Source organism: Anas acuta, chromosome 7, assembly GCF_963932015.1.
Source record: "Anas acuta chromosome 7, bAnaAcu1.1, whole genome shotgun sequence".
Classification (NCBI taxonomy): Eukaryota; Metazoa; Chordata; class Aves; order Anseriformes; family Anatidae; genus Anas; species Anas acuta.
In genome coordinates this window covers 18,995,527-19,017,965 of record NC_088985.1, presented here as the reverse complement: position 1 = coordinate 19,017,965, position 22,439 = coordinate 18,995,527, and the positions used below count along the sequence as shown (strand labels likewise).

At 42.0% G+C, this 22,439-nt stretch overlaps 1 protein-coding gene across 4 annotated transcripts in view; it reads left to right on the top strand.

Annotated features, from left to right (window-relative positions):
• The window catches only part of MARCHF8 (membrane associated ring-CH-type finger 8), a 91,572-nt gene that overhangs the window by 10,891 nt on the left and 58,242 nt on the right, over positions 1-22,439 (top strand). For all 4 annotated transcript variants that reach the window (XM_068688168.1, XM_068688173.1, XM_068688170.1 and 1 more), the window contains exon 2: positions 11,160-11,338. In XM_068688168.1, coding sequence (XP_068544269.1) covers positions 11,243-11,338 — 96 coding nt within the window. In that variant the 5' untranslated portion in view covers positions 11,160-11,242. The remainder of the gene's footprint in view (positions 1-11,159; positions 11,339-22,439) is intronic.

Below are 22,439 nucleotides of genomic sequence, written 5' to 3'. Positions count from 1 at the left end.
TCAGAAATGTTTTGGTCACTTGCAGGCTCCTGCCACTTCCAGACTAACAGAATCCATACCCTTCAGCATGAAGTACTTTATGTCTGCCTCGGTGCCGATGTGAGCCTGTACCGAAGCTGGGGCTGTCTCTGGGGTGGAACAGGCCAGCTGGCCTGAGCAAGCAGAAAACTGAGGGGATTTTGTCTTGGTTCTCTGACATCATCTGTTGCACTTGGAATAGAAAGTAGTTTTCTTTTTTTTTTTTTTTTTCAATTACAAAAAAAAAAAAAGAATCTTACATTTGTCATTTAAAGCTGCTTAATAAAGAAATACGTCCTTATTGCTCTATTAGGCCAGTTCAGCAGACATTCAGGTTATTTGTCAGTAGTAATTTTTTATGTACTTTTTGGAAGAGTGGATATGCCTGGATACTGTTTTAATTCTGAGTACTTAGAGAAGGAAACCACATGAGCACCAGGTGTAGGTCCTGGAAAACATGAAGGAAAGCAAGATGGGCTCTTTTTCTTCTTAACTGCAGCTTTGGATGCAGCTGATGTAAAATTCTGATGCAACCTCAACAGGTTCAATGCTCCCCTCTTTCCAACAGGACGTTTTCTCCTCAGACTGATGAAATTTCAGTTTAAAAAAAAAAAATGACCTTTTTCTTCTTGCCTTCAGTTTCAGTAGATGCCTAATGGAAACTGCTGTTCCTTCCAGTTTTTGTCCTCATAAATGTTTCAGGTTTTGTAATAGTGCTCACATGCACCAGAATTGCATGGGCTCTATTCAGCACACTTGTCTTATCTTGATGGCTCCTCTCTAAACTAATTTAAAGGAAAACCCATCTATTAGGGAAGAAGACAGAAAAACCACTTATAAATGTGATAGGGTTGAAAAATGTGACCAATTGGTATCAGTGCTGTGGTCATGATCCTGAATTTTATTTTAAGCCTTTCTCTGTATGGACAGCTTCCCATATTGACTTCCTTTGCTTGCCCTGTGGATATGCAACTGCATCCCAGAATCCATTCCGCTGCATTGCCCTGGCTACTACCAGCTTCATCTAAAACACGTTTTGTCTGACAGTTTGCTGCTCTCTAATGGCCTGGGTTTCTCCCTACCTTTAGTAGATACCTGAAGATTGGTTGGAGCATCTCCTGGGTGAAAAAACAGAAGTTGTTTTGGCACTGTGAGTCAGCCTCTTGCCAAGCAGCAAGAAACAGACCTGTGCAATTCTCATGGTTTCTCATGAACAGGCACAGTTTCTGTTCACCTGCACGCTTGCTGTCTTAGCAGCCTTCTGCATCTGCCCGTGGTTGACAGATGGGCTTAGAAATCCTGTTTTAGTCCTGGTAGATAGCTGCAATAGATTTTTTCATAAGATTTTATATAGAGCTTGTATGTGCATAGGAATGGATTGATGGAGTTTTGTAGTGTTTCTATAAACTTCTTGTAAACTGTTTCTCCAGGCATCTAAATATTTGTAGAAACTAAGGGACAAATTAGGGGTGGGACAGAAAGGGTGAACACTCGGTTGCAGAACAAAGAACAAGGACAGAGGGTGAGGAAGTAAGCAGTGGACACTAGGTTTCTTGTAAATATAAGAAAGGAATCCACAGTCGTGTATTCATCTCATGACCGCATCTTGTGGCTATTTTAGGTACAGTGGGGATGAATGGCCTTTTATAGACCGTGGTGAGGAGTGCCTTGTCTGGGGGGCTCAGTAATGCCAGTTCCTTCTTTTCTGGTGGCACAGAGCACAGTTGAGGGGGGAGGACACGCAGACCCGACATACGCCTTCAGCACACTTGCATGAACCAGCTTGCTAGTGAAAGGAAATTGTTTTTGCTGACACTTCTCTGCTGCCAGTGCGCGTTGGTGTCAGCAATGTGTCGCGTGGGGAGCTGGGATGCGGGGAGCCCGGTTGTTTGTCAGCCCTCTGAAATCACTTGCCTGGGCTTTAAGCTACAGTATGGATGCTTGAGATAAGAAGAGAAGGTGCAGGGTTTTAATCTCACTGCGTGCACTGTGACAAGCTTGTAGCTGGGAGAGACTGTCTTGTTCTGGCACTGGAGGGGAATTAATTCTGTTCAGACCTGCACCCTGTTTGTAGGCTTTATGCAGTTTGGCTATTTAATGATAATGCTGTTACACAGAGGTTCTTAAATTCTTCGTAGTGCAATTTCCATGTTGAAATTGATGAGAAATACCTTATTTGCCTCGCTAGCAACTGTGTCAAATCAAGAATCGCAATGGTGGCTGTGCAGGTGTGACCCCTGCAGGAGTGATTAACACACATCCCGCTGTTATTGCAGGCCTTAGCGCCTGGATTTGGTTGTGCCAGGTACTGTGTATTGCCACAGTAAGGAGCGATGCCAGTCCTACAAGTTTTTTGTGTGGTTGAAGCATCCAGGAGGTAGGGAAGTTGGAAATATCATTATCCAGCCATAAAGTAAACGTGCTATCCATGAATATATTCATGGATATGCTGTAATAAAAAGTAGTGACCTGTAGCATTTCCTTGGATTTAAAATGTATTTAAAATTTAACACTCTTAACTTCAGGGCATAGCAAATGACTTCATGTACCTAGTTTTGCATCAGAAGGTCATTTTATTCTAAAGCATGGGGAAATATGCTTGAAAATGATGTTATGTCATGCAAGTTTGTGGAAGAATCGGGTACAAAATGCTAGGTACATTGACAGTCTTGTTTCATGCTTGAGCTTTTGAAGAAACTGGTTTGGGGCTCTCCAATTCCTGCACTGTGCAGGTTCTAAGGAACTTCTATAGCTATTTCCTTAAAAAGAGCCTAATGGTTAGGCATAATGATGCAGTAATCTATATTTGTTTGCTTGTTTGCTTTAAAGATTTCCAGAGAAAAGATATGTTGTAACTTAAGCCTGTAAGTAGTGATCTGAGATTTAACTCATGAATCATTCAAAAGAAATGCATTCTGATGTGCATCAGTTTATAAGCTTCTTATTTGCCCAGCATCAGAGAAACAACGATTTCATACTTCTCCAAAATGCAGAATCGTTTAGTCAATACTATCTTTTTACTCTGGCTTAGGATGAACAGTTTGCCTGGTAGCAGTTAAACAATGGTGAAAAACGTTGCTTAGGCGCCTGTTGTTCTTAAATAGCTTTCACAAACGTTATCTTCTGATGTACTGGAAAATAAGTGATGTAGTACAGGATTACCCTAAAAATGCATCATTGTTATCCATGCATAATACAGAATGTGAGCAATGTCCTCACTGAACAATAATGAGATTGTTTTGTTTCTTTGCTATCTTGTGCTGTAAATATTTACATTGTTTGAGAAAAACAGACTTTCATTATCTTTGATGCAAATTTATGTATTTGTTTTTAATAGTCTTTATTAATATTGAAGATAAAAATATAAAGCAATTTTTCTTTGGATTTCAGAACTGAGTTAGTTTCATGAACCTCAAAATGATTGCGGCAGAGAATGGGAGGTGATCATAAATTATAGGGGTGGCAATCATAAATTATATCATGAGGACTTCTATCCTAGACTAGAAGCTTGCCTACAAATCTGTTTTGGTGCAAACTTCTCTCATTGGTCTGTACATGTGTTAGTGTGTCCCTCTTTCCATTTGACTGCAACCTTCAACAAAATTTTCTTTCAAAAATCATCAGTCGTCATAGGGAATGCTTTGCCTAATTGTGCAGATCATGTGGATGTTTTGTCTAAGAGATTTCCTGTTACTCCAGGGGCCTGCGTTATTGCGCTACACTTGATACCACTTGCTGTCTTTGCCTGGCATGTCATAGTTCTGTGGGCTTTGCCTTTTTCCAGTAGTAGGGGAAAGGATGTGTTTGTTTGTATCCAACAGATCGGCTGTGGACCCCTCTGTGCTGATTGCAGGGTGATGGACGATTGCAGAGGACTGACTGTGGTGCTCTTTACCATTCCCAAACTATGTTTGCAGTAATCTTTTTTTTTTTTTCCCTTTCATTTAAGAAGTTCAAATGGTATGAAACCTCACCAATAGTCATTCCTATGGGTTAGTAAGGAAAAGATGCACTGGCTATCACCGGCAAGAGCAAGCAGCCACCCATGTGGCATGGTGTAGATTAACGCTGTGCAGTGATTTTGGACACACAACAAAGATGTAAAAGATTTTCTTAAAAACTGCAGGAACAGTTATGGTGCTGTTGCATGATGAAGAAGCAAGAACCTGAATATGATGAAGAAGCAAGTCATCATCCCTATCTTTAAGAAAATATTAATTTGAGCCATGTGATCAAAACAGGTGAATTCTTGCTCTCAAGTGTGCAGTCAGTGCCAGATCAGAGGGAGAAATGTCTTCCCTGGAGGAGGGCATTAATTTCTTAGAAAGCTGACCTCTACTTATTGTGGGAGTATGGCTAGGAGTGATAACAAGGCACACCCCATGAATGCTGCGATATTACATCCTGCTCGAAGCAAAGCCGTGAAGAGAGGTTGCTGCACGACCGTGTGCTAGACTTGCTCTATTTGAAAGCACGTTGGAGCAGGAAGGTGTTTGATGTGAAGGGATGAGTGAAATGGTGATGGTCTAGGCATGAAAATGTGTGGTACTTCCTAATGCAAATGGGAGTGGAAATTGAATGGTGCAGTTAGAGACCTCTGCATGCTGGCTTAGAAAACAGCATCCCTCTAGCTCTTGACCTCTCCCCCCTCCATCCTTAGGGGTTCCCAGTGTGGAGAGTGAAACTGAGGCTTTGCCTCTGTTTCTTTTTGCTTGTGATAGTTAGAGACTGTCCCAGGAATTATTGCTGATATTACAGGAGGTTTCATCAATACATATGCAAGGGGAATTTCTTAAAAATATGTACAACCTAGCAGACCACAGATGTAGTCAGTGAAGTTGGGCCTCTGTAGCAGGAGCTGCTCCCTGCATGTGCACTGAGTGCTTGGATGGCTCTGCAGGGTGTGATGATGCCAGTGGTGCAGGTAAGTCACTTCTAGGATAAGCAGAAAATAGTAATTTCTATGGTGGGTTTTTTGTTTGTTTGTTTGTTTTTCTCAGGGGAACATAACAGCTATGTTATTTTCTTACGGGAACAGAGAGAAGTGACGTTTTCTTCTCAGTGCTGCCAAGCTAGTTCGTAATTGCACTTAGCAACTGATTGGATTTGAAGGGGACAGCTGAAGGAATCTGTTCATGAGGTGCAGACCATGCTCAGCTTTCATTGAAGTGAAGGGAGTGGATTTCTAAGAGCTCTGGGACCATAATTTACTGATTCTGTAGTTTAACAGCTTGCTTGTCTAGTTCCATTATGTAGAAATGTTTGTAAAACCAATCATTTTTGTATTTAGAGAGTAGTCAGCCAGAGCTGGCAGATATCTGTTTTTCTATGTGGTGTGTATAGTCTGCAGCTGTATGTTCCTGTATCTTGGGAAGCTTTTAAAGGGAACATGGAGAGTATGCAGAAGGATCTCTTGTCCCCTTTTTAACATTCTTTTTATTTCAACTACATAATGCAATTCAAAAATATTAAAAGAAAAATATTTATAAGTCTTTAAGTTGATTATTTTTAGTACACGTGCAGGTGGAAGAAAGGAGGAACTGAGATAACAAAGTGAGAAGTTGCAGCTGAGTTAGTAAACAATGCAAGATAATGTGTACAGAGACATAGCTGTAGACAGCAGTAATTCAGAATAATCTCTGTGTAGAGCAAGGTCCAACTCTGGCAGCTCTTTTCACATACAACATTGAATGAACCCTAAAATGTGAAAGGTACTGCAGGGAAAGAAGTGCCAGTTTTCTTCCCTCTCAGCTTAAACTCTCTTCATTAGATTTGTTTGTCAAGTTAACAAAAGCATGTGAAGTACATAAACCATGATGACATCTCTTAAATGATGCTGTTAACAAAGTACTGATTGAACTACAGTAAAACAAAATGAAACGCAGATGCAGGATCCTCTTTTTGAAGATGCACATCTGTCATCTCTGGAAAAGAATTATGTAAGCCACATTAGTAGGGGAGGAGTCCTGACAAGCTCAAAATAAAATAAATAAAAGCTTCAAACTAGAGCCAACACAAGCTAATAGGATTGGAAGTATTTACAAATACGGAATATGCAGTGTACAGAAAGTAGATATAAGCCATATCCAGTTCAAATGTCAAGGTAGGTAAGTAAAGATGCACACAGGAATTTGCTAAATTCACAGGATGAGTGCTTCTGCTAACTTCTGGGGGGGGGGGGGAGAGGGAGGGAATAAAATTTTATGCTTATGGAACTTCATCGAGGCCTTCAGCAGAAAAACAGATTCCAAAGCTGCATTAATAGATTATTTCCAGTCTCACCTAAAATAAGCGTTATGCCATCTTGCAGTAGTCAGAGGGTGTTTTTCAGAGGGTTTCCATTCCTGTTTGGGTTGGTTGTTTTTCGTGCTGTGCAGAGGGGAAGTTTTAGAAGATCACAGTTCACATTGATGTTCCACCAAGCCTCAGGACAGCACTTTCCACCCTGCAGCCAGTGCATCCCCTGAGCTCTGTGGTCTTCAGCAGCTTCGAGGCAGGGTATTTGTGGCATTACACAGTGCTGCACAGTGTCTGGATTATCTGGACAGCAGTGATCTGTTTCTTTATTTTTAACTTTCCCATTCTCCCAAAGATTATCAGACCATTGACCTATGTGATACAACTCACAGCCATCAACGGGGGCTAAGGGAATTGAATAAAGTATCAGAAGCCTTGGAGCAAACAGTAAGGAACAACTCGCAGGTGAAATTCCTTCTAGTTACTTCTTTTAGCATATTTTGCTTACAGTGCAGGTTACAGGCTTTGTCTTTCTTACATAGGAAGTTGTGTTTTTTTTTTTGTTTTTTTTTTTTTGTTGTTTGTTTTTGTAATCCTGAGCATCTATTATACTTCAGGTAGTAAAACAACAGAAATTAGTCTCATTTTCTCCTCCTGTGGTCAATGTAAAGCATGCGTGCACACCTACATACATCCAGAGGATGCGTTCATTTCGGTATGGCCTGTGAACATCTGCAGCCACTGTTACTACAGCTCTAGAGCTTCTGTTGGAGTTCTCCAACATAGGCTGTGTAACAACTGAATGTGGTGGACTTTGAAGTTTAAATGACCTAATAAAGCCTGCAGATTTTTAGATTCTGCTAGATACTAAACCACGAACAGGAAACCAGCATTTGTGTTCGCTTGCCCCAGTCTAGCTGTGAATCTTTGGCAAGGAGCTGTTGAGCCTTTATTTCAGAACATATAATAGAAAAGTTGCTTTGGGTGGCGGACAGCAGAACATCTGCCTTCCTTCTTCCAATGGCACTTCTTCTTGCCGTAGCAGGCCATCAATTTGCAGAGCATTAGGGCTCACCTCATGGCTGATGTATTCTTGTCTCATCAGCAAGGTCCTGATGGGGTAGATGATGGAAGCGGGGTTTTAAATGGTCTCCCAGCTGCTTTTGCCATGGTGAGGTTACCTGTTGCTGTCAGTTGTCCCCTCTCATGTACTTAATGCTGGTGACTGAAGGGAATGTAATGCTCTGTTGCCATCAGGAGACTGAACTGCCCTGTGGCGTGCCCAGCCTGCCAGGCCCTCCTCATGCACATGCTTTTCCTTCCTTTCTTCTCGAGTACCTTAAAAGACTTTGTCTCATTCCCTCTGAATCTTACTGATCTTGCCATGGTTCTAGCAAGGTAAGGAGGGGCAGAGTGTTACAACTGAAGTGGTTCCAGGTGTCTGCTGGTGTTTTTAGTTACTGCCTGCATGCCCTGCAGAGAGCAGAACTGGGCTACCTGGGTGAAATCTTCCCTCTGTTGAGAGCTCTCCTGGGGGCTCTGAGGGCAGGATTTTCTCTGTTGAAATGATTCTGTTTTCTGAAGGCTCTCCACAGTTGGCAGCATCGTTGGAATCCAGTTTGCAGGAACCGGTATGGCTGTAGATGGGGGGACAGGAGGGCTTCCCTGTGTCCCGGACAGGTTGGTGGGAAGCCTGGGGCACAAGCAGCAGGTTGTGGCTTACAGGCTGTTGGCAGCATCAGTAAGGAACGCTCTCATGGGTCCAGCTATGAAAACAGGATTAGCTCATTATTGTTTGCTGAAAGCCCAAACTCCTTAGAGGTTTTCTTTAAGTATTTTCTTAGAGTGAATGATATGTTACCAGCCCTGGGGGCAGGAGAACAGAATCCCTCATCCTTTGCAGGCAAATGTCTGCGCTGCTTACAGGACCTGGCTCGTGCATGTGCCCTCTCTCTCCCTTTCCTGCTATTCTATAATTAATTCAGCTTTCCAGGCAAAACGGAGCTGGAAAGTCCTTCCTCCACAAACAAGACAACACCTACACCAGTGGTCGTGGGGCTTCCCTCGTGTGTGGGGTTTGTGAGACGGATCCTGCACAAGGAGGAGGAAGTGGAGGCGTTATCTGCCTGGGTGTGTGTGCTCAGCTGTTGGGTGGGTGGGGAGAGGTGCTGCAGCAATAAAGGATTGCTCAGGCTGTACGAGAGAGGGCTTGAACAGCTATCTGCACGGTACTACTTACAACTGCAAATCCTGAATGGAAGGGAGCAACTAGGAGCAGTCCCCTAGCCTTAGCATTGCCTGCTTGGGGAACCTTTCTGGCTGATCCCCCATTTGACGTGCCTGAAATTTAAATCCTTGTTCCCAGGTGCCCAGCTCCTCGCCCCCCTGGGTCAGGGAGCCTTTGGTGTTAATTTAGCTGTGGGAAAAGATCCCACAGAGCTTGCTTCGATTGGTTGTGTTTTTTGAGTGGCGTTGCTTTTCTGGCACCTGGTCTGTTTGCACTTGGTTACTGCAGATGGTCTCTTGACTCTTGTAACTTTATCCTTTAATTAGCACTGCGGAGCTAAAGTGCTTCAGGTTGAGACCAACAGGCTTTGAGTCTGCCTGTTGTTAGGGTCCCTCCTGGCTGGAGATGTTACTGTGTGGCATCTAGGTAAGTTTAGAGCTTTTTCTAAGCTCCACTTGAACAAAGGCAGGCTTTATTGAGTGTCTGCCAGGCTACTTTACCAGCGGAGGGCTGTTTCACATCGTCTTTGAATATCTAATTGGATTATATCTGCTGGTTGGGTTCTGGTAAAGAATTCTAACACGCACTATCCTCGAAGTACCTGCAGAAAAACTGGTCTGATGTGTTTGTCATAATCAGGAGGGTTTAGCTGTGTTTTCTAATAAGTTTCCTTATTCTTTTTATGGTAATAAAATGCCCCTGCCTGCAAGCCCAGGACCCTTCTCGGGGGGGGCACAGAGCAGGGTCTGTCTCCTTGCCCTCCTCCCCCTTGGTTCAGCTGTTGCTGGCAGTAGCACAGAACACGTTACCTGACATTTTCATTGGAGCATGACGCTCTCTGGATTTCATTTCCTTATGTTTTCTTGGGAAAATACCTTCCATTCCTGCTTTGTTTACTGCAGTTTGCTGTTCCTGATTCAGCCCATGATTATCTCTCCTCCTGGCACTTAATGGATCAGCTCCTTTAGAGGATGAAACTAAACAGTTGTGGAGGACCCAGTGAGATTCAGGTTTTTCTCTTTTCGCTAGAGCTGATTTACAGTCATGCTGATAAGTTCCATGTTTCCCTCTGTCATCCAATAAGGAAGTGTCCTTGTTGCCTATTCATGCATATAGATGTGTTTTATTGTTAAGATCAGTGGTGCCCAGAAGTTATGGAGGCATTGCCTTCAAAGCCTCCATGAATGCGTTATGATGTGCTGTCTTGGCACTGAAACTAATAAAAATCCTGACCAGGTGTCAGGAACGCTCTTGAATTTGGCGGAGCGCTCTAATGGGCAAATGGAGTGTGTGATTGGGAAGCAGCAGGCATTGCCTTTGTTTTTGCTGGCGACTTTCTGTATGACCTCTGGTTACTCTTTTCCCCCTCGGTGGAAAGAGGATGCTGAGCTATCATTCCCTGCATAAAGTGCCTTGCGATACGTAGTATATTTTTCCCCTATTTAATCAAAAGCAGTCAAAGATCATGCAGGACTCCTGTGGAGCCTAATGGTAATAGGCCTGGACCAGGCCAGCGTCTTTCACAGAATAAGAACCTAGGAAGTTTGGCCTATCTTTAAAACCTAAAGCTAAGTAAATATTAAATAAGAAATGTGTGCCCTATGTGCTAAGGGTATACATTAAGTGCTGGCTTATACCTCTTCCAAATTGTTTAGCAGCATAATATATAGGCTATCTAGTCCTTGTTTTCTGCTGGGACAGATTCATGAGCAAACAAAAAGCTGATATGTTATGGGAATAGAAGAACAATGCATCATCCTTTTGCCCCACTTATATAGTCCCTCCTGTGTTAATTCCTCTCTAATCCTCTCCTTAAACACAATTGATTGTTTCTAATTTGCAACAGGTTAGGTTCCAATTAAACACTCCATGATCCTACATGTTTCAGAAGGCTTTGTATTTAATGCAACCTTGCTAATTTAATAAAAGGTATGGTTAATTATGCATGCCTTTCAGATTACAGCTGCCAAATTTGGCTAATTTATATCTATTACTGTCTTTCCTGTGTGTAATGCTCCTCTGTGTACAGTTGTATTAGTGAGGGGAGGAAAAATGTGTAATCCAGTGGATTCTGATTCCTAGCAAGGATTTGGATTATAATATTCTTCAATGGCCCTAAGAAAGCACAAGCTCACATAACATGTCTTCCTGTTGGTACATAATTGAATGAATGTCAGGAGCCAAATGCAGACCAGAGTGTTTTTAAATAAAGCCATGGCACTCAGCCTCATTCAGGACTGTTTCTGAGGCACTTTGATCTGGTGTGGTGAAGCTGGCAGCCCAAGACACTGCCCATGCCAGCTTTGCTTTCTGTACCTCCAGGTAGCACGCTCCCGGCTGCTCAGCAGGGAGAGTTGCTCATTCTCCTCCTCTCTATCTACGCATGCTCAAGCTTGAGCCTTGCCCTCTGTCCCGCTCTGGGACCACTTCCAGAACTGTTGATAACTTACTTATGGTAACTTTATGCAAATAATTGCATAAACTGTGCTCTGACCTGTCAGGTACTGGCTCCTGAAAAGTCCTGTGTCTTTTCTCACCCAGCCAGTGCACCAAACTATTTCCTGTTCAGAAACCAGAGTGAAAGGTGCACCTTGGTTTAATTGATGGCTTAGCTTTGGTTTAGAAATAATTGCCTTTCAAGCTACTTTAACATCATGGTTTTTTGTTGTTGTTTTAGGTGCAAGGCCTGACAATGGCACTGAATGAGTGCTGCCTTCAAGCTTCCTTCCTGTAAATGATTGGACCAAACAAGGCGGTGTGATGAACATGCCACTGCATCAAATCTCTGTCATTCCAGCTCAGGATGTTACCTCTTCCAGAGTCTCCAGGAGCAAGACCAAAGAAAAAGAAGAACAGGTAATGTCAGATAACTTCCTGTGAAAGTTGTATACGTCTGAACATAAAATGCTAGGAGTTATTAAACAGTTATGATCAGAATCAGACTCGATTCTGATTCAAAGATCCAACTCCTTACATGGTTACTGCTCTTAGTGAAAATGAATGTTACCTAATTATCTCTTCATTCTAATATTTGTCATTTCAAAGCAGCTGGCTGCAAAAAAATAGAACTCATTGCTGAATAACTTCAGCAAAACAGAAACTGACTTTTGATTTTGCATAACAGTTCAAGGCACACAGGAATTCTGTATAACAGGTCTAGTAACGCTGTCATGAAAGCTATACCAGGTGTATTTTACCTTTTGAAGAGAAAAATATTATGGACTATGAACTCCTATATGCAGCCATACATTCTGTTTTTTTGCAGCATCTAGTAGCCATGTCATGGTTCATATTGACTAGAGTATTGTAAGAAAGGAAATATACACCTCTGTGTATATTTGCTGTGCTGTTTCCTGAATATATGATTTGTATTCTTAACTTGGGAGTGAAACTTGAGTGAAATCATTTTGAGGTCTTGTGGTACTAGAGAGAAATTGAATGGAAAAATATCTGAAGCCTACCAGAATTTAATTAATAGGCTACTTAAAAAAATAATGATGGCATATTGTGTCTGATCTTTCTGTGTCAACCTTATTTAACCCCTGGGCTGTGTCTTTGGTCAAGCCCAAAGATCTTGGTGTGCATCACGCTTTAGTTTACACTGAAGATACATTGAATTTTATATTGTCTGTCAGTTCCATATAAACTTTTTATGTTTTTATAGCTCTATTCTAGCATTAAAAAAAGGCCAAGAGAATATTCATGTTATGGAAGAACTGCAGGGACTGGACTTGTTCTGTGGTGTAGGAACACATTTCAGCAGTGGTCAGGTTCTGAGGAGACCTAGACCAACACTGGTACAGATTTGGCATAGCTGAAGTATAAGGGACTGGAAAGTCATGTTACAGAAAGGGATTAATTAAGACTAACTTCAGATAGAATTTTTAAAAAGGTTGCTTTCTGATGTGTTAAGGTCATCTATTCTGACTACCATTTTCACCTGTCAGGTGTCCAGATTTCACCTACCAAAGACTGTGGTGGGTCGGTAAAAAAAAATAAATAAATTACTGCATGGTTGTTTTTTGGAGTTGTCATTTTAGTAACAAATTAAAATGGATTCTAGCCCTTCAGATTCTTAGATGAGTGAGTAATTACCTGGACTCCTGAATCCAGGTAGGCTGGTGCAACACTGCTTCTGAAGAAGTTGTCTTCACAGCTGAGGTGCTTTAAGTCAGTGAGGCATCTTTTCTTAGGTGTCTGCTGGATCTCTCACTTTCCACTTAGAGCGCTAATGGCAGTCTGTGACTGTGCTGGGAAGCTCTCTGGGTAAGAGGGGTTTTTTTGTTCATTTTGGTTCCCTCCCATATGGAAACTCTGTGTGCTGAGAGAGCGTGAAACAGTCACTCTGCAAATACACAGCAGTTCTGTGAACTGTCTTCCCTCCAGTAGGGTCATGCAAACTGAGAGGCCAGTTGGATGAGAACAACTCATGGTGACTATTTCAACATGCCCCAAGTCCAGAAGTGAGAGTCCCAAGTCTCTTCCTAAACCCATTTGTTTCTGACACAGCAACCTCAGTGTTAACAAACCTTCCATATGTTTTCTTGGAGGTAACTCATTGAAGGGTTGATTGTTGTTTTCCTCACCAGGCCACCATTGTACATTCATCTGTGACATCCAAAACAGGACAGAGTATTACAGTCAGGACTGGAAAAAGCTGCTGCTTTAAATATGTGAAATATTGTGGAGAAAATAATAGAGGTTGAGACTATACAAAGAATAAATGAGACTAACCTGGAAATACTTCTTGTTTCCCAAATCTTGCCCTTCCTGTCTCCATCAGTATATTCGTTCATTCCCAAGTGTCCATTCTTCTGCCAGACCTGCTGCAGGAGCTCAGGGTGAGCAGCCCACCACCCTCAGCACACAGCAGGCACTGCAGGCAACGTACTGTCCCCTCTTCGTTCTTCCCCTCTCCTGGAAACTGCCTTATTTCTGGTGTTAACCTTTAACGTTGGATCTAATAAATGAGCTGGAGAGCAGTCAGGTTGTTAATGTGTTGACTTTGACCAATCCAGTTAAATTTTCATACTGCATTGGTGAGCACATCCAAGGCCACTTGCTAATCAGAGTTGCTGTCAACTCTTGGATGCTATCAGGACCTGCTGGCCATGACTGTGAGTTTTACTTATATTTAAGGTAAAGGGGAGATAGGGTGCAAGAAAATGAAACTGTAGATCGTTGCTGACATTTTTAAGCACTTCACAATGCCTGCATTAGAGGTAGAAACCACTGCAAGATGCAGAGCATGATTCTGTATTGAGAAAACTGTACTGAGCAGTAGTAGATGATTTTTGTGTCCTGGATAACATCTGCAGTTGATGCAAGAGAAAAGACACTAGGCAAAACTGAGAAAGAAGGCATTTTCGCTTCAGTTTTGTAAGTTTATTGTAAATTCAGTGTAACATCGATACTCTCCAATTTCAACAGTGCAACTTTTCATTATGTAACACAGCTTACAATTATTTCTCCATGTTGTGGCTGACATAGACACAGTTTTCACATGGATATCTATGAAAATATTTCATATTTTTGGGGGGAGTGAGTAAAACATTTAACAGTTTGTTTTCCAGTACCATAACTTTCTTAATGTTACCTTTTTTATGTAATAGGAATACCTCTCTGTAGGAATAGCAGTGAGCACCTCAAACCATTGTGTACACATTGTGTACACTGTGGTCTTAAGAAGTTGTGAGTTCTACAAAGCCACTTGCCAATCTGATCAAAATCAAACAAACCTCAAATCACAATCAAAACCAACATTACTTTTTTGCAGATAATATGGAGGTTTGCTTTATTATACCAAGTTCTTTTTTTTTTTTTTTGACCAAGTGCATTTCCAGGTAATGTGTTTTGTAGTCTGAGCAGACTCTGTACATATCTGCCTCGTCTATTACCAAGCTCTGATTAAAACCAAAGTGTATAAAGGTATAATGTCAGCTAGCAGATCAAAAGTTTTTCTTGCTTTTATTCTTGTTTTGGTTTACTTTTCCTTTGGGAACTTGATATTTCAAACCAGACCATTAGCTTGTCTGTACCTGCATTGTAGTGAGCCTGTCAGAAAAAAAGGCTGAAGAAGTACAACAGCAGAAAATGAAACACGTATGTGTCTAGAGAGGGAACTTTGCTGGTATTTGAAAAGTCTGTGTTTGACTTATTCCCCAGAAGGAAGATGCTTTATATCCTATTCTTCTATGTTTTGTGAATATAGATGTGTTTAATTTTCCATATTACGTTTGTAATAGAAGTGCAGAGAAAATTTTCTCCAGCTGAATAGTTCAGATCTTTTAGTGTTTCTTCTTTCTCTCTTGCTTCTGGTCAAGATATAGCTTTGATATTTCAGGTTAAGGCTTGACTGGTTTTAGTAATAGTTTTCCTTGCTACAAGAACAAGTTTTCTGGACTAATGATTTGGGACTAACAGTGAAGAAAAGCAAGAAATCCTCACCACCGTTATTGCACAACAGTTTTTAAAATGGATAATCTGTAGTCCCTGGGCATGTCTACCACCTGCCTACCATTTCTGCATTACGACCTTAGAAGTCAGGGATACTTAATAATAGAGGAGCCTGGTAGAATCTTATTCCAATTAGTGTAGTTTTCAAGGTTTAGAATAGTTGAAAACTGGTTAACGACAATCTTGGATGAAACTTTGTCCATTTTCATAGTAAAAATGGAGAAGGTCATAAAGGGATTATTATTCTTGCATTTAACTCAGATGAACTGTTAGCTTTAAGAGCTAATAATAACAACCATTAGCTTCTTACTTATCCTTCACTGGGAATAGCTTCATACCTGCCTGATTTAAGGGAGAGTTGCTCTACTGTTTGTGAGGTGCAACACACCGTGCCCATTTGGTGAGCATTGTGCTGGCAGCGATGTTGCCCAGCCCAAAGCCAACAGCCCTCAGCATTTGGAATGAATATGGGGCACTGATGCTGGCGTGTGATTAAGGTGTTGCTCTTGTATTGTCTTGTGATGGAGCATTGCCTGTTGGAGAGTTTTGTACAACACGAGTTGTTGGTAAAAGTTATTGTGGTGAATGAAGCTCCTTGAGGAATAGCTCTTTACACGTCTCTTTTAAAAAATCTGAGTAACTTCACAGCACTGACCTTGTGTGCTGTGATCTCCACAGATCTCATAAGCAGATTGGAGTGGGCTGGGTCGGTGTCTGAATGGGAGATGCTGGTGCAAATCACTTTGGGTGCACAATGGCCTGGACTTGTGAAGAAATACTGAATTGCTGTCAAAGGTCACGTAGCAAAGACAGACCACAAAAACAGATAAATATGCTACTCCCTTCTGTCCTCTGTTCTTAAAGGAGCTACCTTCTTGTCTTTGAGTGCTGTGAAATAATTACTGGCTGCTATGTGCTCAGCAGAGATTTTCTGACAATCTCAAATATCTCCAGGTGCTTCTCAAAGCTGCTGTCTTGCAGGTACTATGACTACCCAATTTGTCTGGCTGAAATTATGATGAAAGAAGTGCATTGTGCTGTGTCTTGCTAAATTTATTCTGTCTTCTTAACGATCTCTTGCATTCTATAACAGGAAAAGCACTATAGCCTAATAACTCACATAAGCCATGTCTTACTGGAAAAGAAGGACTTTAAAAAAAAAAAAAAGGCAATAGATGCATTTGCAAGAATTTTTAGTTGTAGATCAGTAGTGTAATAAAAGGTGAATGCTTTGTGTTGTTGAGTCCAGCGTGATGCTTTGTGAGCTCTTACATTGTTCTTGAGGTACAGAGGCACTCTTTGGACTTTGTGTATGTGGGCTCTGATTGCCTGAATTTGATTCAAATACTTCTGCATTTGTAAGGCAGTGTGTGCTTAGTTTTGCTTCTCCATTGAATTAAACCAGTTATTAAGCAGCCAGACTGTGAATCCTCTGAGAATTTCCCCACTCATTATTCTTATACTGAGATCTGTGTGTTTATGTGTAGCTATGTACTATATTAACACTGTCTCTGGCATTTTTCTTTTATTAAATTCACTTTGTGTAGAAGCCAGTTAACTACGGAAGATTTTTTGTTCAAGTATATTTTAACTCTTCTGTGGGAAGCAAAAACATATCTCTTGCTGTAGAGAGGCTTATAAACTTAGCTTCAAAGGGGGAATTGCAAAATCCTTTCCTGGCAATACAAACCTTGGCTCTTACTTAGTGTGTTTTTCAGTGGATCATAAAGCTTTTCTTGGAAAAAGCTAATATCACGCTTCCTATCACACTTCCTTTTTAAAAAGTTGCAGTTAAACACATTTTAGCTGACATAACAGCCAGCCTGTGACAGAAGCATACCTGAGGAGCTGCAGTGGAAATGCTTTTTTTTTTTTTTTTTTTTTTTTCTGCGGTATTTGAGCAGGTAGGAACACTTTCCAGACCTCGTGTTTTTGAGAGCACAACAGATGATGGAGGCAGTTGTTCAGGCAGCTGTCTGAGTTGTACCCCTGCAGTGATGCTGTCATGCTGAGAGTCGGATTTCCACGACTGATTTCTTTGCTAACACTGACTGACTTCTCTGACATCTTAGTACCTGTTTACATAGAAGCACGTGCTGAATGTACTCCCACTCAGCAGGTAAACACTCTACTGAGGAGCACTGTAGAAAAATTGTTTGAGAGACTGCTTGACACCAAATACTTCTCTTTTCTCCACAGGAGCACAGGTAAATACTTCAACGCCCCCCTGCCTGTGATCTCTCCTGTTGTTAGGAGGGTCCTTGTGCTTGTCATGACAGCTGAGCCTTGCATCAAACCCCAGTTTTTGCATTAAACCTGCAGACGTTGGGATGTAGGGTATTTCTTTACTGCTACAAGCATCTTGATGTTTGGAGGTGGTGCTTCTGCCCTCACCTGCCTTCCTTCTCCCCATGGGCGCTTGCCACTGCTCCCATCATTTCCCAGCTTCAGTGCTTCCTTCTCACCCCTGTGTTACTGGCAGGAGCACCGCTGACCTCCCCCTTCAGCATGGTACCTGGAAAGCTGGCAGGAAGTGCACTGAGTGCAGCCAGGCCTGGATTAAACCACTGGCCTGGAATTTGGGATTTAATTAGCCTCTTCCCACCCTGCTAGGTGGAACTGGGGAAGTCCCTTCGGTGCTGACGCTGCCCTTCCTGCTGTCTGTGAAAGAGGGCTGGCACCGCTGACTGAAGCCTAGGAAAGGGCGTCAGGTTTACAGATAAAAGCTGAGGAGCCAGAAGTAATTGTCCTCTGACATGGCTGTGTTGCAAGAGAGACACTTTGCAGTCAGTTGACTGTGACCTTCTGAAATCCCCGTAAGTGCCCTCTGCTCTCGTTGTGCTGAGTACAGGATGAGCAGCTTGTCTTTGCAGGCCTGCTCTCCGGAGCTGAATGCAGGAGCACGCAGCTTCCCAGAAAATTTGACAGCAGAGGAGGAAGAGAGGAAGCGAGAAGTGGGAGGGAGCTGCTCTCACTCGAGCAGTCGTAACAAAAAAAAAGTGAGATCACGCAGTTAGATTCTGTATTGTGCTCGCCTCGGAGTGTGCGTAGCGTGTGTGTGAGGAAAGGAGCAGATGGCTTCTGAGTGGAGCTGAATTATGAAAGGCGAACTGTGGGAAGTGGTTTCTGAAAGGGATTTGGGAGAAGAGGAAAAAGATCTTAAAAATTCAGTAGACGTTACAGAGACTAGCAGCAGTTGATACAGCAGAGTTTTATTTTATGTAGTGATACTTCAGAGAAGAAACTCAAAGTTTCAGGTTTCACTGTTTGCCTGTAATTATATTCATTCACACACAGTTTCAGTTTTGATTTTTTGTCTGCTTATTGCATGAGAAATCCTCGTTTTGGTGTCTCAGGACCAGAAACTTATAGTTAATTGTTATCATCTGTAGCTGTTGCATTAACCTGAATCCTTAAACCAACTCTCTGATATTAACACAATCTCTGTCTAGTTTTCATTTGCAGTTCATGTCCAGAAGCTGAGCGTCATTTTAGAAAAATAAAATTTGGTAGAAGGAATGCTGGCACTGTTTAATTGTGTGATAGCCAAATGCATTTAGTCAGTGGTTTGTAGGTATTCGTGATCCTGGAGTTTTTCTTCTTCCCTGGCAAAAGCATGCTTTTTTTTTGCTTTCTATGAAATGTGTGTCAGCCATGATGCCACACCGAGCTGTATCTGCATATAAATGTATGTGTTGGGGCAGAGTACTACTGAAACCATTGCAGTTCCATAAAGACATGGGTCAAGGCCCTAAACATACTTAACAGTGATTTTCACTTTCCAGGGGCTATGCTGTTTATTGAAAGTGATGCTGTCAAGCAAGCTTCTTGCAGAATGATTTTTAAAGCTCTTTGTTTATTATAGGCAATTTCTGTAAATGAGAGAACCAGAAATGCAGGGACTTGTTATTTGTTTTTTTTTGTTTGTTTGTTTGTTTGTTTCTTTTTTCCCCCTGTAACATGTTTTGTGTCATGCATTGATAGGTAGTGAGTACCTTTGGTTTTGCTTTTTCAGACAGGTCTGTTTCTTTACTTGGTGAAATACTTGAAGTGGGTTGGATTTTGTGTTTTCAGCTTTTTTTGAGAGAGAGAAGAACAAAGCCTAGATAAAAATTGTGCCAGGGAGGCATAAAGTGGTAGAGTATCCTTAAAGTATTTGTACTCCGGAGTTTTCAAAGCTGCGTTTGGCATTCAAGTTGCTGATTTTCCTTTAAACTCCCCACGCCAGTTTTCTGAAAAGTTATATGTGGCCTTAGATTTGCACTTCTGACTTTAAGTAATTCTGCATAGCCTTTGTGCTATTTATGAAGAATTCTTGCTGGCAGAGGAGGGACAAAAAAATCCACTTCATTCTTCAGAAATTGCTTCTCTGCTCTTTGCAGAAATCTAACCTCTTAGGACTGTGGCCTTCTGAGTCAGGAGTCCTCACACCTGGAAACAAATTCCACCTTTGGGATCCATTCAGCTTCTCACAGTCCCAGAAGCAACGGTCTCTCATCTGCCACTAAAACCACATGTTTCTCTTTGCTAGTTTACATTGCTGCTGTTCTAGAAAGTCACCTAAGGAGATTTTTTCATGACAGCCAAAAGTCTGTGGATTTTTTTTTTATTATTATTACTGAGCAATCCCAAATGTGTTTTTATGAGGCTAGTGGCTGAAATTCAGAATTCCATTTTTTGTCAGTTGAGAACTGAATTCTGTTATCTTCAAAGGTAAAGGGAAGAATGGGATCATGTACTTGTGGAGGTTTATATTAATTTACAACTCAGTTCTCTCTTTTTTTTTTTGTAAATGAGCACTACTTTGATGTTAATGCAAATGAATGGAAGTAGACCTTTTATATTTTTTTCATATCCTTGAATGCAGGATGTATCAGTTTCCTCATGGACCTGACGACAGGTGGCTTTGTGGATCAGGGAGGGGATTGTCCTCATGCCTGCAAAATTTGGCTTAGCCTTTGTGCTATGTACATGCTGTGTGCTCCTGGCACATTCTTCGAGGGTGCAGCATGTGCATGGTGTTCCTGGAGGCAATACTTGGAGACTGTGTGACTAAATGCACTGCACACACGTTATGCACCTGTCAGTGAAACCACAAGTGTGTGCATTTAGTTTGGATATTCACGTCCTTAGATTCTGAGAGCATCTGGAAGCAGGTTTGGATATAGCGTTAACATTAGAACATTTTCAGTATTAAATTTCTATCTTACAGGTTTTTCAGGAAGCTTGTAGCAAAGAATTGTGACATACATCTTATTTTTTGTATAAGCGACAGGACCCGCAAGAACGGGGTTAAGCTGAGTCAGGGGAAATTTAGGCTTGACATCAGGAGGGGGTTCTTCACAGAGAGGGTGGTTGCACACTGGAACAGGCTCCCCAGGGAAGTGGTCACTGCACCGAGCCTGTCGGAATTTAAGAAGAGATTGGACTGTGCACTTAGTCACATGGTCTGAACTTTTGGGTAGACCTGTGCGGTGTCAAGAGTTGGACTTGATGATCCTTAAGGGTCCCTTCCAACTCAGGATATTCTATGATTCTATGATATATCAAAGGTGGGTTTGGAGATGCAGATTTCCAGTGTGCCCAGCTACCAGGAAGGAAAATGTGCATCATTTGGCATGTTAGCTAATTACAGTTATCTTAACCATATTTCTCTGGGTTTGTTTGTACCAGTGCTGTGTTTATCCTTCATTGCAACCTTCTTGGATAAGCTTCAGTATGGCCAGGAAGCCAGGCAACACATAATTAAATACCTCCCCCTCACATACACACTTAATTTATCTCCAGGATTTTCTGCTGCTCCAGGAGTACCAGATTTCTGCCTGCCTGAGGATGCGAACAGAGGTGGGTGACAGCCAGTAGACGGGAAGATTGCAGAACGGGTGATATATGGGGAAAAAATCCTTGAGATGCTATTCTTAGCTCAGGTGCACTTGTTACTGTATAGTTTTGGAATCACAGCATTGAACTGAGCAGATGCTAAGGGCTGAGTTCTGAGTGCCACGCAGCCTCAAGGCTAGCTCAGGAAAGAGGTGATCTCAAGTGGCAAGGCCGGTCCAGGAGGCATTTCAGCAACAGAAGTAGCAGGCTTGATCATAAGGGGAAGTGAGAACGCAGGATGAACATTAGAAACACCTCCGCATACCTGAGATCACGGCTCCTGGGGATTCTGAGCCCCGTGAGCATGGTTGAAGCTGGCCTGATTCATGAGGCAGGTGAGGAAACGAGTCTGGGAAGGAGAGGTCGTGTGCAACAGAAGGATGTACACTCACTGGCAGGCAGGCGTGGACGTTTTTTCCTTGACCTTCTGTTAGTCATGGAAATCTTTTTTGCAATGAAGTAATTGACCTTTCTGCAGGTGGAGCTTTATACGAGCTATTACATTAATAGATAAGTTTCTGTAGAGCTGGCAAGTGTGGACATTAAGAGCTTGCCCCACGTTACGCCACAAATCTGTGTAGAAGCTGGTTATTTTTTTTCTGAACAAGTTTTCTGAGCCAGTTATTAGTCTTTCATAGAATCACAGAATGGCTGGAAGGGACCTTAATGACCATCTGGTTCCAACCCCTTGCCATGGGCAGGGACACCTCCTACCAGGGCAGGCTGCTCCAAGCCCCATCCAGCCTGGCCTTGAGGACTAGGACTTAGTTTCTTCGGCACTTAGTTACTAGGAAAATAAGAAGTGACTTAGAAGAATGACATGCCATGCTGTCCCTTTTTATTTTCAAGCTATTTCAGGATAGCTTTTCAGCCTGTACCAGGGCTCCTTTCAGAGGTGGCTACCAAGTTTGATCTGTTGTGTATAATCTCCCGTGTAGACTTCTGCTTCCCCGTGGGGGGATGTTGACCTCTCTTAAACAGAGATAAAGATGCTTGCCGGAAACCAGAGCAAGATGCATATCTCATGTGTATCTTCTAGAATTTGAGGAGTAGCTGTACAGAATAAAAAGTTGTAATTCCCACAGTTTACTGCTCTCTTTCCAGGGCAGATGTAAGTAGGCGTGTCTGTAAGTCCTCCAAGGCGCCACGGGAATGTTGATATCAGATTTGACTATACAGCCCATGGAAATTGTCAGTCTGCAATATTTTGTTTAGCTTTTCTTTCTTCTTCCTAAATTATAGTTTAAATCCCATGACCTCGTTGTTCAGAATTAGGGATTGGCGCTGAATTCTTAAAGGAAATACGAGATCATCCTTTTCCTAGGAACTGGAGACAGGAGCTCCCCAAAAAAAGTCAATTGATTTACTTTTTTTTTCCCTTTAAAGTGCTCAAGGGAACAGCATTTTAACATAGATTGATAGCTTTTTCCATAATGGAAAGCTTCAGAGCAGGAAACTTATTAGTCAGTTCTGACTGGATGCACAAAACCCACACCAGTTGTAAGATTTCTTTACTGGCAGTTGTCTGCCTGCCTATTTCTGATAACTATTCCCAACCAGTAGATGCCAGACGAATAGGTTTCTGGATTGATCAGCTTGAAAAATCACTACATTTTTACTC